Below are 13,580 nucleotides of genomic sequence, written 5' to 3' on the forward strand. Positions count from 1 at the left end.
GTGATGGTTCTCATTTGATTCTGAAAAAAATCCATGGTGTTATAGTATGTTCCAACTGAAGTCAGAATTTCCAAGTTCCCACTTGGAATTTTCAACAGGAACATTCCCTCAAATCAGGTTTCCAACTCAGAAACTCCATCTATCCTCTAAGTCTTTTCAGTTTAATGTTAATGTATTTTGTAATCCACAATTTGTTGCTGGGAAACAGCAACAAACTGAATCAGCACAAAGTTCATGTTCTCTGTCAGACTGTCAATATTGTCTCCATGATGACTGCAAAGAATTTCACAGTTAGTGGTCTTGAAGCATCCCTGCAAAGTCCTGTCAGCCACCTGTGATCACTGCAGGCCACTGCTGTAAAACTGGTTTACATAAGATCACGATTAGACATGCCCAGAGGTGGGAGAGATGGCCCAGTAGTGTTGGCATACAATAAGTCCAATGTTTTATGGTCTCTGGTTTGGCATTCAGCATACTGCTGGAAATTGGAGACTACAGTTGAAAGACTGGTGTAATTAAAATTGCCTGAAACTGCTATGAAAGCATTGGGGTCAGTAGGTACACAGTTAATGACAACACATACCTGTGCCACCTTAGAGTCAGGTGCTACGTAAACAATTACAATGAAGACTATAGAGAAATCTCTTGGTAAATAATATGGGCAACAATTAGCTGTAAACAGTTCAATGTGTTCTTACTGGGACTGCACCAGTGGTTGTTGACAATGAACGAGTCCTCCTTCGCTTTTCTTCTTTCTCTTGCTGAGGTCTCTGTCCACTCTTATACAGTGGAAGCCGGCTAAGTCCATAATGTTGTTGTGCAGCCATGACTCCGTGAAAGACTCATTACTGCTTTCACAAAAAACTTTCTTTCTCCTTGTTAACACTGCTAGTTTTTCTGTCTTATTGGCCAGAGACCTTACATTTCCCATTTCTATTGAGGAAAGTGCTGGCCAGAAGCTTCTCTTCTTCAGTCGTCTCCCGTTCCCTGCCATTCAATCCTGGTATTTCTTCTTAAGCTCCTCAGGGATTGCATGCTGTGAACCACACATCTGTGTGGTCTGAGCCTAAGCAGCTGAGATGTGTATAAACAAATGAGATACGCAGTGACTGATTCATCACAGAGGAGCAAAGCAGCAATAAAAGTATTATTAAAGTGGTTAGGTCAGGAAGTTTCACTGAACCCTTGTAATGTGTTAGAAAACTGCCCACATCTTTAGTATTAACAGTTCAAATTTGACCCATGTATTAAACCAAAAAACTCAAAAAAAAAAAAAAGATTATTATCAAGTATTGCTTAAAACTGTTTAAATTCACTCATTATATTTCCTACAGTGAAGTATATTACAGTATCTGAGTTTCTGATTAATATTAGAGCACACCTAGCAAAAAATACCTTCTATTTTTTTAAACATAGCGATATTAACTATAGTGACATCTATGCTGTATAGATTTATAGTAGGAAAAAGGCCTTTGTTAATTAAACCAACTGTATTTTACTCAGAATAGTGAGTGAAAATTGAAAATGAAACTCTAAATTGAACAGTGAAAAACAATACGGTGTGTTTGTGTGTGTGTGTGTGTGTGTGTGTGTGTGTGTGTGTGTGTGTGTGTGTGTGTGTGTTTATGAATAAACGCATACTGAGCCATATATAATCCAGAGAGCAACCCACAGCTTTTAAGTGATGCATGCAACAGTCAGTATTCTCTGCTGGGTCCCATCTGTCCAGCAATAACACACGGGAGGTGTGGCAGGGCATTCAGAACATCACAAACTTCAGAAGCTGTGATGTGACTGAGTGTGTCACTAGCAGAGGAACTTAACTGTTTCTTTGCTCGCTTTGAGATGCCTCAGGACCACCCATCTGCTCCAGTCCTGCCCCCCCTCACCAGGCTGCACCCCCACTCACTGTCCAGGAGCATGAGGTACGGCGCGTGCTCCTGGCAGTGAACCCCAGGAAGGCTGCCGGACCAGACGGAGTACCTGGCAAGGTGATCAGAGCGTGTGCCCACCAGCTCACCCTGATTCTCACCAGGATTTTCAACCTCTCCCTGGCCCAAGCAGTCACCCCCCCTGCCTAAAAACAGCCACAATCATCCCCGTGCCCAAAAGGTCATCTGTCACCAGCCTAAATGATTACCGCCCTGTGGCCCTCACACCGGTAATCATGAAGTGCTTTGAGAGGCTGGTTCTCCAGCACATCAAAGACCATCTGCCCCCCACTTTCGACACCCATCAGTTTGCGTATCGTGCAAACAGATCCACAGAGGACGCCATCTGTGGATCTGTTTGCACGATATGCAAACAGATCGTGCAAACAGATCCACAGAGGACGCCATCGCTGTAGCTCTCCACTCTGTGTTGAGCCACTTGGAGCAGCAGCAGAGCTACGCTCGCATGCTCTTTGTGGATTACAGCTCAGCGTTCAACACAATCATCCCGGACATTCTCACCACCAAACTGCACACCCTGGGCCTCCCCCCTGTCACATGTTCCTGGGTCAAGGACTTCTTAACCAACCGGCCCCAGACTGTGAGACTTGGCCCCCATCTCTCCTCCACCCACACACTGAGCACTGGCTCCCCACAGGGCTGTGTGCTGAGCCCCCTCCTGTACTGCCTCTACACCCATGACTGCAGTCCGGCCCACAATAACAACCTCATCGTCAAATTTGCTGACAACACCACAGTGGTCGGACTCATCTCAAAGGGAGATGAGGTCCTGAAGTTGACAGCCTCGTGTTCAGAGAACAACCTGGTACTGAACACCATGAAAACCAAAGAGATCATCATTGACTTCAGGAAGCACAGGAAGCACAGGACTGACCCAGCTCCCCTCTACATCAACGGCGAGCCTGTGGAGAGGGTCCACACCTTCAGGTTTCTTGGTGTCCTCATCTCTGCTGATCTCTCTTGGTCAGATAACATCCCAGCTGTTATCAAGAAGGCTCAAGCAGCGACTTCACTTCCTGAGGGTCCTCAGGAAGAACAACTTGGACTCAAACCTGCTGCTGACCTTCTACCGCTCATCCATTGAGAGCCTGCTGACGTACTGTATCACAGTATGGTACGGCAGCTGCACTGAGGCAGACAGGGTCAGGCTTCAGAGGGTAGTCAAGACAGCACAAAGAATCATTGGCTGCCCTCTCCCCTCCCTGATGGACATCTACACCTCCCGCTGCATCAGCAGAGCCAGGAACATCATCAAGGACAGCTCACACCCTGGCTTTGACTTGTTTGACCTGCTGCCCTCTGGCAGGAGCTACAGGAGCATCAAAGCCAGAACAAACAGACTCAGGAACAGTTTCTTCACCAGAGCAATCACCACCCTGAACTCTCACACTCACCCACCGTAACTGTGCAACACCCACATCTCTGTGCAATATTATATTATTCATACTGAACAATATCTGTCACTCCTATATTGTGTAATATCCAGTATTCATTCACTAGTGCAATATTCATTCACCAAGTGCAATATTCATCATCTTCATTACTATATGTATACACTTATTTACTTTTCTTACAATGTACAGATGCACCAATGTATGTATATATTTTTATACATTCTATTTTTTGTATATTTTATACATTGTTTATTTCTGTATATTTATTGAATATACTAGATTATAATATTTTTATTTTTATTTTAGAGAGTTTGATTTGCTGTTGCATGGCACTGAACAGGAGTGGCCCTCCAATCTTATTGTACATCCTGTATAATGACAATAAAGGCATTTTATTCTATTCTATTATATATTTGACTCACATTTTGTTTTAGAAACTTCAGAATTTACTAAAATGGGAACAATAATTTTTTGTGCTATAATAGCTGTTTCTGAGGATATCCCTTTATGACCTACAATAGAACAAGTACACCAGACCATGTCTTTACATATTTACATGCTGTAGTACCATTTTTTTTGGAATATTCCAACTTACTATACAATAGAATCTTCATAACGCAAATTTTAATAACATGTATGAAAGAAACCCACAGTAACTAAAGAAAATAGCTAAAAAGTGCACTAACCCACAAGGAAATTGAAAATCATTTTTTGTATATACATATTTTTCTGGATACAGAAATGCCATAGCTGTAAAGGCTAATGAAACTATAAAGTACGTTTGCGGTTTTTACACAGTTTTTGCGAACCTGTTAGAGGACGAATACAGTGCTCTGGGACATGGTGAATGCATGATATGTAACTGTAAATTCTCTAATTTTATATGCAAAAAGAATTATTGCTCTATTGTATGTGGTTGCAATTCAACCAGCATTTAAAAATGGTTACACTGTCACAAAGGGTTGTAAAAAAGGAAATGGTTCTTTTTACATACACTGTAAAACCCAATGGTGCTTCTTACTAAAATAAGTTAGTTATTTGTACTCAGACCAGCTAAATAGAGTAACTTTTATAAACTGATTTAAGTAGATCCAAAATGAACAGTTTGTTGTACTAACTCACTTGCAATAAGTACACATCTGTTTATCATTCATTTTGAGTATTGTTGCTTTGACCTGTTTGAGTTGTGATCACTGATTCAGCCCAAAGAAATAAAACCCCTCCTTTTTCTGATGTCATCACTGAGCTTTGTGCACGATGCAAGGTGTTTTGCCCGGACTTGTCCACCATTAGAGGCACGCGACACAGAAGAATTTTAGCGGCTACATTGTGAAAATTACAAGGTAAATGTTTTTTCTTTAATTAATGTAAATGCTTATACACAACTTGCAGGTGAATTTATCAGACTTGCTGATATTGCTGATATGCAGAAAAAAGATTCTTGCAAGCACACGGAGGTAGCTAGCTAGCACACGGAGCTTGCTAGCACAGCTCCCGCCTGGCTTTTTTTGAAGTCCACCTGTTTTATACAGTGTTTGGTGAAATAGTTGTTAAGTAACCTACCTTTTCAAAGCTACAAAGCATAATGATAAAATAAAGTTCAATTATTTTTAACTAAACTTTCACTAGTCCAAATGTTTAAACAACATGTGTGAAAAACTCAGTGGACAAGCCCAACTGTAAAAAAATTTTAAATATAAGGGTTGGCAGCTTATTTGGATAAAACTGTTGGAGTGGTGAAACGTACTTTTTCAAAGCTTCATGGCAAAAAACTTAAAGTTAAAATTAATGTTTAGTCATAGTTTACCAACCTAAATTGAAAATTTGCTCTTACATAAGACCAAAACTTACTGTTGATAATGTTTTTGAAACTTTTATTATCCAACTTTAGCATTTTTGGGTGTAGTAAGAGTATAAATGTAAAAATACCGCACTGCTAGCTTTCTGTTCAAATGTCAAATATATTAACATATCTTTTATGTGACATTACAGTGTTTGATAAGAAGCAGCACACACGGAGAGATCATCCACTGCTCTTCTGCCTCTAAAGACAGCCAGTAAAGGTGATATAAAACATTTGACATCTAATTGTGACCCTTTGATCTATGACAAAATGTGGATTTGCAAGTTGTGCAGTTTTTCTACTGCAATAAAAGTCATGTTGCTGAAGCATTATCGGCTTAACCATAGTCAGTACTCTACAATTTCACCTTTGCCCTGTCTCTACAACACCTGCACGTTTAGTACATTCAATTCATTAAAGATACATCTGTCAAGAATACACACTGCTACCCAAAGGAAAGACAGCTCTTATCCAGCTTTTAATGAATATGGGTTTTGTTGCCCTGTGTGTAACTTTAAGCAGCCATTCACTGAAAGACAAGTGTTTATCCATCTCAGGGGGCATTTAAAACAGAAAGAAACTGTCCTATGTCCTTTCAAGGACTGCAATTTTAAAACCAATGTATACTCAACATTCAATGCCCACAAATGCAGAGACCACCAAAGTTCAACACACTATGATGAAGGCATTGTACAATGTGTCATGAATGTAGACCAAAAAGATGAAATGCAGCTTGAATCACTAGAGTCATTACATGAAAATGAAGTGGCATCCACTAGCAGTATCGGTAGACCTGAGGACTTAAAAGAGCAGTTGCAGTACAATCTGGCTGGCTTTTTCTTGAAAATGCAGAGCATTCTCCATGTGTCCCAGAGAGCAACACAGGAGATCATTGAGCATATTGATCATCTGTTTTTGTTATCAGAACCTCTGATTAGAAAATCAGTTGTTGATGTTCTACAGAAGCATAACTGTCCATATACCGACGAACTGGTTGGTGAGATTTGTCAGGTAGTTTCTGATAGCAATGTTTTACACAAATGTGTAACATCTGAAGGACCACTGTCAACAGCTAAGATGAGAAAATCTTACTATGAAGCAAACTTTCCATATGTCAAGCCTGTGGAGTATTTAATTGATTCATCAAAGCACACCTACATATATGTGCCAATTCTTACATCTTTGCAATTGTTGCTGAAAAAAACTGATGTGCTTGAAGAAGTTAAACAAGCACCCACACAGACACCTGGACATTTCATGTCATTTTGTGATGGATCCCACTACCAGGAAAACGTTCTACTGTCACAAGAGGGAACAAAACTGTCAATATTACTTTATGTGGATGATTTTGAAATCACAAACCCACTTGGTACCTCAAAAAAAATACATAAAGTTTTTGCAGTTTATTGGACACTGGCAAACTTTCCAGTTAAATCCCGTTCTGCTCTCCACTGCACTTAGCTCACTCTCTTGTGCAATTCTAATGATGTACGCCTTTTTGGATATAAGAAAGTGTTGTCACCACTCTTGAATGATCTGAACACTCTTGAAGAAGTAGGTGTCTACATTGATACCCTTGGTGAATGTCTTAGAGGCACTGTCTACTCTGTTGTGGCAGATAACCTTGCTGCCCATGGGCTTGCTGGTTTCAATGAAAGCTTCAGGTCTACACATTTCTGCAGGTTTTGTCATGCCACACAAACAGAAATGCAAACAGAAAATGCTGTAACAGGAGATTACGTGATGAGAACAAAAGATTTTCATGATAATCTTGTACATCAGCTTCAGAGCAATGGCAGTGAGGAAAATTATGGTGTGAAAAACAGTTGTGTTCTTTCTGACCATCTCTCCTACTTCCATCCTGTCACAGGCTTCCTACCTGACCTCCTGCATGACCTGTTTGAAGGTGTCATTCCAGTGGAGTTGGCGCATTGCTTAAAAGGTTTGATTTCTAGAAAATATTTTACCCTAGAAGACTTGAACAGAGCAATATTGCGCTCTCCATACCAACATTCTGACAAAGTTGATCGCCCTCATCCAGTACCCTCAAATTTTGCCAGCCGGGGAACCATTGGTGGCAATGGACATGAAAATCATGCCCTGCTTAGACTGTTTCCTCTTCTCATTGGTTCAAAAGTCCCAGAAAGAGACAAATTTTGGGAAGTGCTAATGGACTTAAAGGATGTCGTTCAACTTGCCATGTCCCACACTTTTAATGAAGAGACCATTCAGTACATGGCTTGTAAAATTTTGGAGCACCAACATTTCTTCAAGGAAGTTTTTCCGAATGTTCGATTCAGGCCAAAGCATCATTACATCGAGCATTACCCACACTTAATAAAGTGCTTTGGTCCCTTAGTCCATCTCTGGACAATGAAATTTGAGGGAAAGCATAAGGTTTTCAAAAAAATAATTCATGACACTCACAACTACAAAAATGTGTTAAAAACTTTGGCAGAGCAACATCAGAGCATGATGGCATTTTACTTGTCGTCATCAAAGTTTTTCAAACCACCTGTACAGACATCCAAAATGGAGTCTTTGTACATTGCATCACTACCTGCAGATAGACAATCATTTATCTCAGGTATTGCTGACAGCGACACCATATATGGAACAAAACAAGTAACAATTGATGGTACAAACTTTGTAATTGGCATGTTTGTATGTACTGGTGCTTATGCTGCATTGCCAGAGTTCAAAGAGATTCTAAATGTACTACTCATCAGAAACAACATTTATTTTCTCTTGAAAGACTATGACACATTGTATGTTGAGCACTTGAGGTCATATGAACTAGTGGAGCATCAACCGAAGGGTCATAGTATAAAATCTCTGTGCCAGCTGTCTGACCACATGCCACATTTTGCTTATAAGATTGCAAATGAACTTATTCTAACAACAAAACATTTCATTCCAGTGTCTGACTAAAGAAGCAGAACTGAAACATCAGCAGATCTCCCCAGCCTTCCGCCAATGTAAAGGTAATACATAAGTCGCATTACATGACAACTCAATGTGTGTTGAAATATCACTATAATATTTGAATCCTGTATGTTACAGAAACTACAACCTCAGATGGAGCCAACAGAGAGATTGAAGCTAAGGGTCATCCTTGATCCTGATAATGCTGAAAGACTAATTTTACCATCTTGCCCAAGCAGTGTACAAGCCCTCATAGATGAGATCAGAACTAGGCTAAAGTTGACTTTTGACTTTCGGCTTCAGTTTCACGACCCAGATTTTGGTAATGCATTGTGTAATTTGGTTGAAATAGAACACCTGCCAAGCACAGCATCTGTCAAAGTTGTCAGATTAGTTGAGCTGGACCAGATTTCAACCAGCACTGATGACACAATCATTCTGACTGATAGTACTGATAGCACAGATACACCAGAGCGTATTAGTCGGTGGCCAGAGGTTTTTATTGTTCCAATATTTTCTTATGAGATGGAACATGTGCTAAGGGAAGGTAATGCAGCATATGAAAAAGATGGGACAGTAATTAGACTCCCTAGAGATCAAAAACACAACATACTCAAGACAATGGGGGAAGAAATCTTTAGACTGAAGGCATATCCTAGTAGCACACAAATTGGCAAGGCTGCAGAAGCTTTAGTTAGAAAACATCCCTGTTTAAAGGAGAGAAACTCTGACACCGGGTGGGAAGGATGGAAGAATAGTCTGAGACATAAAATAGGAAACCAAAGAAAGAAGTTTGCTAAAGCTGGCATCAAAGATGTAGCTGTAAATTCTGGGAAGCGCAGCAGAACAAACCCAGAAGGAGCTGCACCAAGGGCCAATATTAAAAGACCTAGGAGAGGTGAGGTCAACTTCCTTCCCAGTTATCCTTCTGGAGAAACAAGGGAGTCTCTGGAGACCAGGAGGGTTGAGATGGTTGAGGAGTTCCAGAAGACCTCTGGTGAAAGAGCCATCCCTCTTATTCATCAACACATGATGCGCACCTTTGCCCTCCGGCGTGAAGAGATCATCACAACTTCTCCTCCTGTGTCAGAACTTAAGGAAAGATGGCCAGCACTCTTTTGTGAGACACAGGTAAGTGCAATAATTTAAATGTAGTGCTTATCAAGTATGCAATGTTTTTTTCATTTTATCCCTTTGTGCTAATTCTCCTCAGCTCTACTGTGAATTTCACCGGATTACCAATCAGCATCTGCCACACGTGTTTTATGCTGCATTGGATGAATATGCTCCTAAGCTGATTGGACTTTACAAAAAGAAGAAAACTGGACGGGTTGGTGAAAAGATGGACCAGCTTATGTTGGCATATGAGAAACAGGTAGTTAAAAAATACATTCACTTTACTGTTAGCATGATAGTTCCCATTGTCATGTTTTATTTATTTTTTTATCCTTTAAGGACAAAAACGACATTCATGCAACAAGAACAACAGCCCTGGCTGGCCTACCCATTTACCTCAAAGAGGATTCTTCAGGCATTTTCAAAACATGCAAGGTATGTTATACTTGGGGAATACAATAATTTGCCCATTGGAATAAATAAAAAGGTTGTAATGAATAAAGTAAACAAACAAAAGTAAAAGGTAGCTGACAATGTGTATTTATTCTCACCTTTGTCTTTGACATGGATATTATTGATCAATAATTTTGCAAACTGTGTGACATTTCAGGATGAAATGGAGTTCCATGAAGGTGCAGTTGCTCTGGTTGCTGATGTGGATGAAGAAGAGGCGCCTGCTGGAGTTCCTTTCTCACCACGCCAAGTGTTCATTGTGCTTGAGGATCAGGTTGTAATGACTTATCACTCATGGACTGATGCACTGGTGTGTTTGTTTGGGCTAATCTATGCTCTACATCTGAGCTATCCTGTGAAGTGCATTAGCTTTTTCGAGTTCATTCAAGTAGTGTTGCTGAAGCTCAACGATGAGAGAAAGCAACTTAAACCAAAGTTGCAGACACTGAAAAATGAGCTGGTGTAGATGGGGTTTGTTGTTCACAGGTTAGTACATTCATGCTTGTCCAGGAACCAGTGGTGAATATCTTCAAGTCAATAGTTCTATTTGTTCAGGTGATAAGCTTTCTAAAGTAGGCAATATGCATAAAACTAAAACTAAGGAAAAAGTTCAAACGAATACTTGACATTTCTGTTGTGATTCTGATTTTAAGGCAAACAACTGAGAAGCCACAAGTACCTGAGTATTTTTTTTTCCATGCAGTCTATATTTTTTAGCTAATTTGATGCATTCTTAGCATTTAATTATTGAGATCCTTGTACATCTTAGCTATATTTGTATTTACTATAGATTCATGTCAGTACATTTGAAAGCAAAAAAATAATTGATAATTAGTCAAAATTTATATTTAGAATCCTTATTTTTGAGTTGTGAGATAAGTGCTTGCCATTTTGATTTTGAGGTTTGGGCAAAGCAGTTGAAAAGCCACATATCTTCGTGCAAACTGTTTTACATTTACATTGTTCAAATGAAATGATGCATTCTTACATTATGCATGGATAATTGTTGTTACAGACATCCTTGTAGTTCAGCTGTACTTCCATTTGCTGTAGGTATATGTCAGTACATCAGAATATTGTGCACAAGTAAAGTAACAATCGTTAATCAAAATTTATCTTAAAATTGTGATGGTTATGGCTGATAGTTAATGACAACTAAACTCATTTGCTTCTAAAAAATTTAAATTATTCTCACTTTGTACAGTATTCAAATTTATTGATGTACACCTAAAGCAATGTTTTATAATCATTTAGAAAATTGAATAATAAACAAATGTTTATGTATTATTCAAAGTGTCAGGTTTAAAAAACCAAGTTTTGTTTGATAATGGCTTTTGTAGCCTTATTTTATGTTTGAAGCTACATTTTTCCGTTAATAAAATCTCAATGGAAAAAGTCAGTTTGTTGTGTTAATGCTACTCATACAGTTTGGTGCAATCGGTTTCCCCAGTTGGATTGAGTAACTCTATTAGACTTTTAAGTTGTTTAAATAAGAACCATTCAAGTTAATTAAACTTAATTTGAATATGAACATGTAACACTTTTAAATAAGTGTGAATAAATACAGTATTTTAGTCCAACATAGTTAATGATTTAAGTTGCAACATACTAAATAAAATGAGCTAATAAACATATCCATTTGAGCTACCTTATCATAATTGCTTAGGGTTCTTAATACTCTAATCACGTAATTAAATAAACTCAAATAGTTTGAGTTACAAAACTTAAATCTATTTGTGCAATCAGTTTCCCCAAACCATTTGAGTTAACTTGACTTGTCAGGTTTTACAGTGTACCTAAACTTGAAAATGGGTCTAATTTGACCTGAACACACTATAAAGGTGAAAATAATTACTGTCCAAAAAAGTGTTTATCCAAAAAATTGTGCAATTACATATAATAGATTAAAAAAAGGAAAACACATTAAATCACATTAAATTGAAGGGAATATTTAAGGCAAGCTGCCATCCACAGTAGCACTGGAATTTAACAATGTGCAAGTCTGCTGCTTCTGAAGGGTAGTAAAATCACATGGCCACACAAGAGATAAGAAAAGAACAAAGAGTTCTCTATCTGGGGACTCCATTGTCCTACTGGGGGATATCAGTGCTTATGAGGGCAATGACAGTGTGACCTGGAGAGGTGTGATTGAGGGGAATGGCCTATTATGTAACTGCATCATCAGATCTGCGGCCATATGTTCTGGACACTTGGATGAAGAGAGGAACTGAAGTGTCAACTAATCACCACCTGGTGGAGAGCTGGATCAGGTGGTGGGAGAGGATGCTGGACAGGCCTGGCATGCCCACATGTATAGTGAGGGTGTTATGGGAATGCCTGGCAGAGGCCCCATGAGATCGTTAATTCCCACGTCCAAGAGAACTTCAACAGTCCGAGGGAGGCTGGGGACACTGAGTTTGAATAGACCATGGGTTGGCAGCCTGCGGCTCTGGAGCTGCATGCAGCTCTTTCAGGCTTATGCTGCAACTCTGTGCTCTGTTATAAGTATCCAATTGAAGTGCATTTTATTTTTGTCAGTTTGTTTTTTGTTGTAGTTCTAAATTGGAACATTATTGTGATCTTGAAATATTAAAATAAAATCATTTAATTTATTTATTTTCATTTTCTCAATATATGCATCACTCACAGTAGCCGCTACTGGCTTCCACTTCTGTGGAAACCGGGTTCAAATGGCTCTTTGAGTGTTAAAGGTTGCCGACCCCTGGAATAGACAATATTCCACACTTCCATTTTGAGGTAGCTGCACAGACAGGCCAAGCAGAGTTCAGCACTTGCAATAGATGAAGCAAAAACTCAGTTGTGGGAGGATTTCAGTAAGGCCATGGAAGAAGACCTCAAAGTGATTCTGGCAAACCATCAGGCAACTCAGGAAGGGAAAATGGTGCTCTACTTCACACAGTGTACAGTGGGGGTGGGGAGCTGCTGACTACAACTGAGGGTCCACAGGGTTCTGTGCTAGAACCAATTCTATTTACACTTGCATTTGTGTAATATCTATAAAATTATGAACATCTTGTTTTAGAGTAATGCTGAAAAACTGTTTCACACATTTATTACTTCTAGGTAGGACTTCTGCAATTCAGTACTATCAGGTTGTCCTAAATGCTCCCACAAAAGCCTTCAGCTCATCCAAAATGCTGCAGTGAGAATACTGACAGTGACTAGAAAGAGAGCATTGAACTCTTATAATGGCTTCTCTTCATTGAGTTCCTCTTAAATCCAGAATGAATTACAAATCTTTCTTCTCACATACAAGGTCTTGAGGTCTTGGCCCCATCTTCTCTTAAAGACTACAGGCTCAAAGGCTCCCATGTTATTCAAAAGCAGAATGGGAGGCAGAGCCTTCACCTTTCAGGCTCCTCTTCTGTGGAACCAGCTCCCAGTCTGGATTCTGGAGACAGATACCCTTTCTGCTTCTAAGATTAGACTTAGAACTTTCCTTTTTGACCAACTCTTTCATAGTTACACTGCAATAGGCCTAGGCTGCTGGGGGTCCCATGAGTATTTCCCTTTCACACACCTCTTTTCACTCTCTATGTGTTTATTATACACCACTTTGCATTTAATCATTAGTTATTACCAGTCTCTGGCTCTCTTCCATAGCATGTCTTTTGTTGTGTCTTCTCCTCACCGAAAACTGTCACAGCAGTTGACTGCCCCTCTCTAAGCCTGGTTCTGCTGGTGGTTTCTTCCTGTTAAGAAGGTGTTTTTCCTTCCCACTTGCACCAAGTGCTTGCTCACAGGGTCGTTTTGATTGTTTGGGATTTCTCTGTATTATTGTATGGTCTTTACCTTACAATATAAAGCCTCTTGAGGCAACTGTTATTTATATAATGGCAAATCAGAACAAAGATAAATTGAATTGATAGAGTCAGG

General features: G+C 39.5%; 1 protein-coding gene across 1 annotated transcript; it reads left to right on the plus strand.

Moving 5' to 3' along the window:
- Positions 1–7,056: 7,056 nt before the first annotated feature.
- LOC115797454 (sterile alpha motif domain-containing protein 3-like) lies at positions 7,057–10,188 on the plus strand. The gene is made up of 6 exons (XM_030754039.1): positions 7,057–7,131; positions 8,110–8,173; positions 8,253–9,245; positions 9,328–9,489; positions 9,570–9,665; positions 9,841–10,188. The coding sequence occupies exons 3-6, from the start codon at positions 8,268–8,270 to the stop codon at positions 10,147–10,149; spliced, it is 1,545 nt and encodes a 514-aa protein (XP_030609899.1). The 5' UTR covers positions 7,057–7,131; positions 8,110–8,173; positions 8,253–8,267; the 3' UTR covers positions 10,150–10,188.
- The last annotated feature ends 3,392 nt before the right edge of the window (positions 10,189–13,580 follow it).

The sequence above is a fragment of the Archocentrus centrarchus genome, chromosome 2 (assembly GCF_007364275.1).
Source record: "Archocentrus centrarchus isolate MPI-CPG fArcCen1 chromosome 2, fArcCen1, whole genome shotgun sequence".
NCBI classification, from domain to species: Eukaryota; Metazoa; Chordata; class Actinopteri; order Cichliformes; family Cichlidae; genus Archocentrus; species Archocentrus centrarchus.

Coding starts and splice junctions, on each gene's coding strand:
- LOC115797454 (XM_030754039.1), top strand. CDS start 8,268: ATGGAGCCAACAGAGAGATTGAAGCTAAGGGTCATCCTTGATCCTGAT. Junction 9,246..9,327: donor CACTCTTTTGTGAGACACAG/GTAAGTGCAATA, acceptor AATTCTCCTCAG/CTCTACTGTGAATTTCACCG. Junction 9,666..9,840: donor GCATTTTCAAAACATGCAAG/GTATGTTATACT, acceptor GTGACATTTCAG/GATGAAATGGAGTTCCATGA.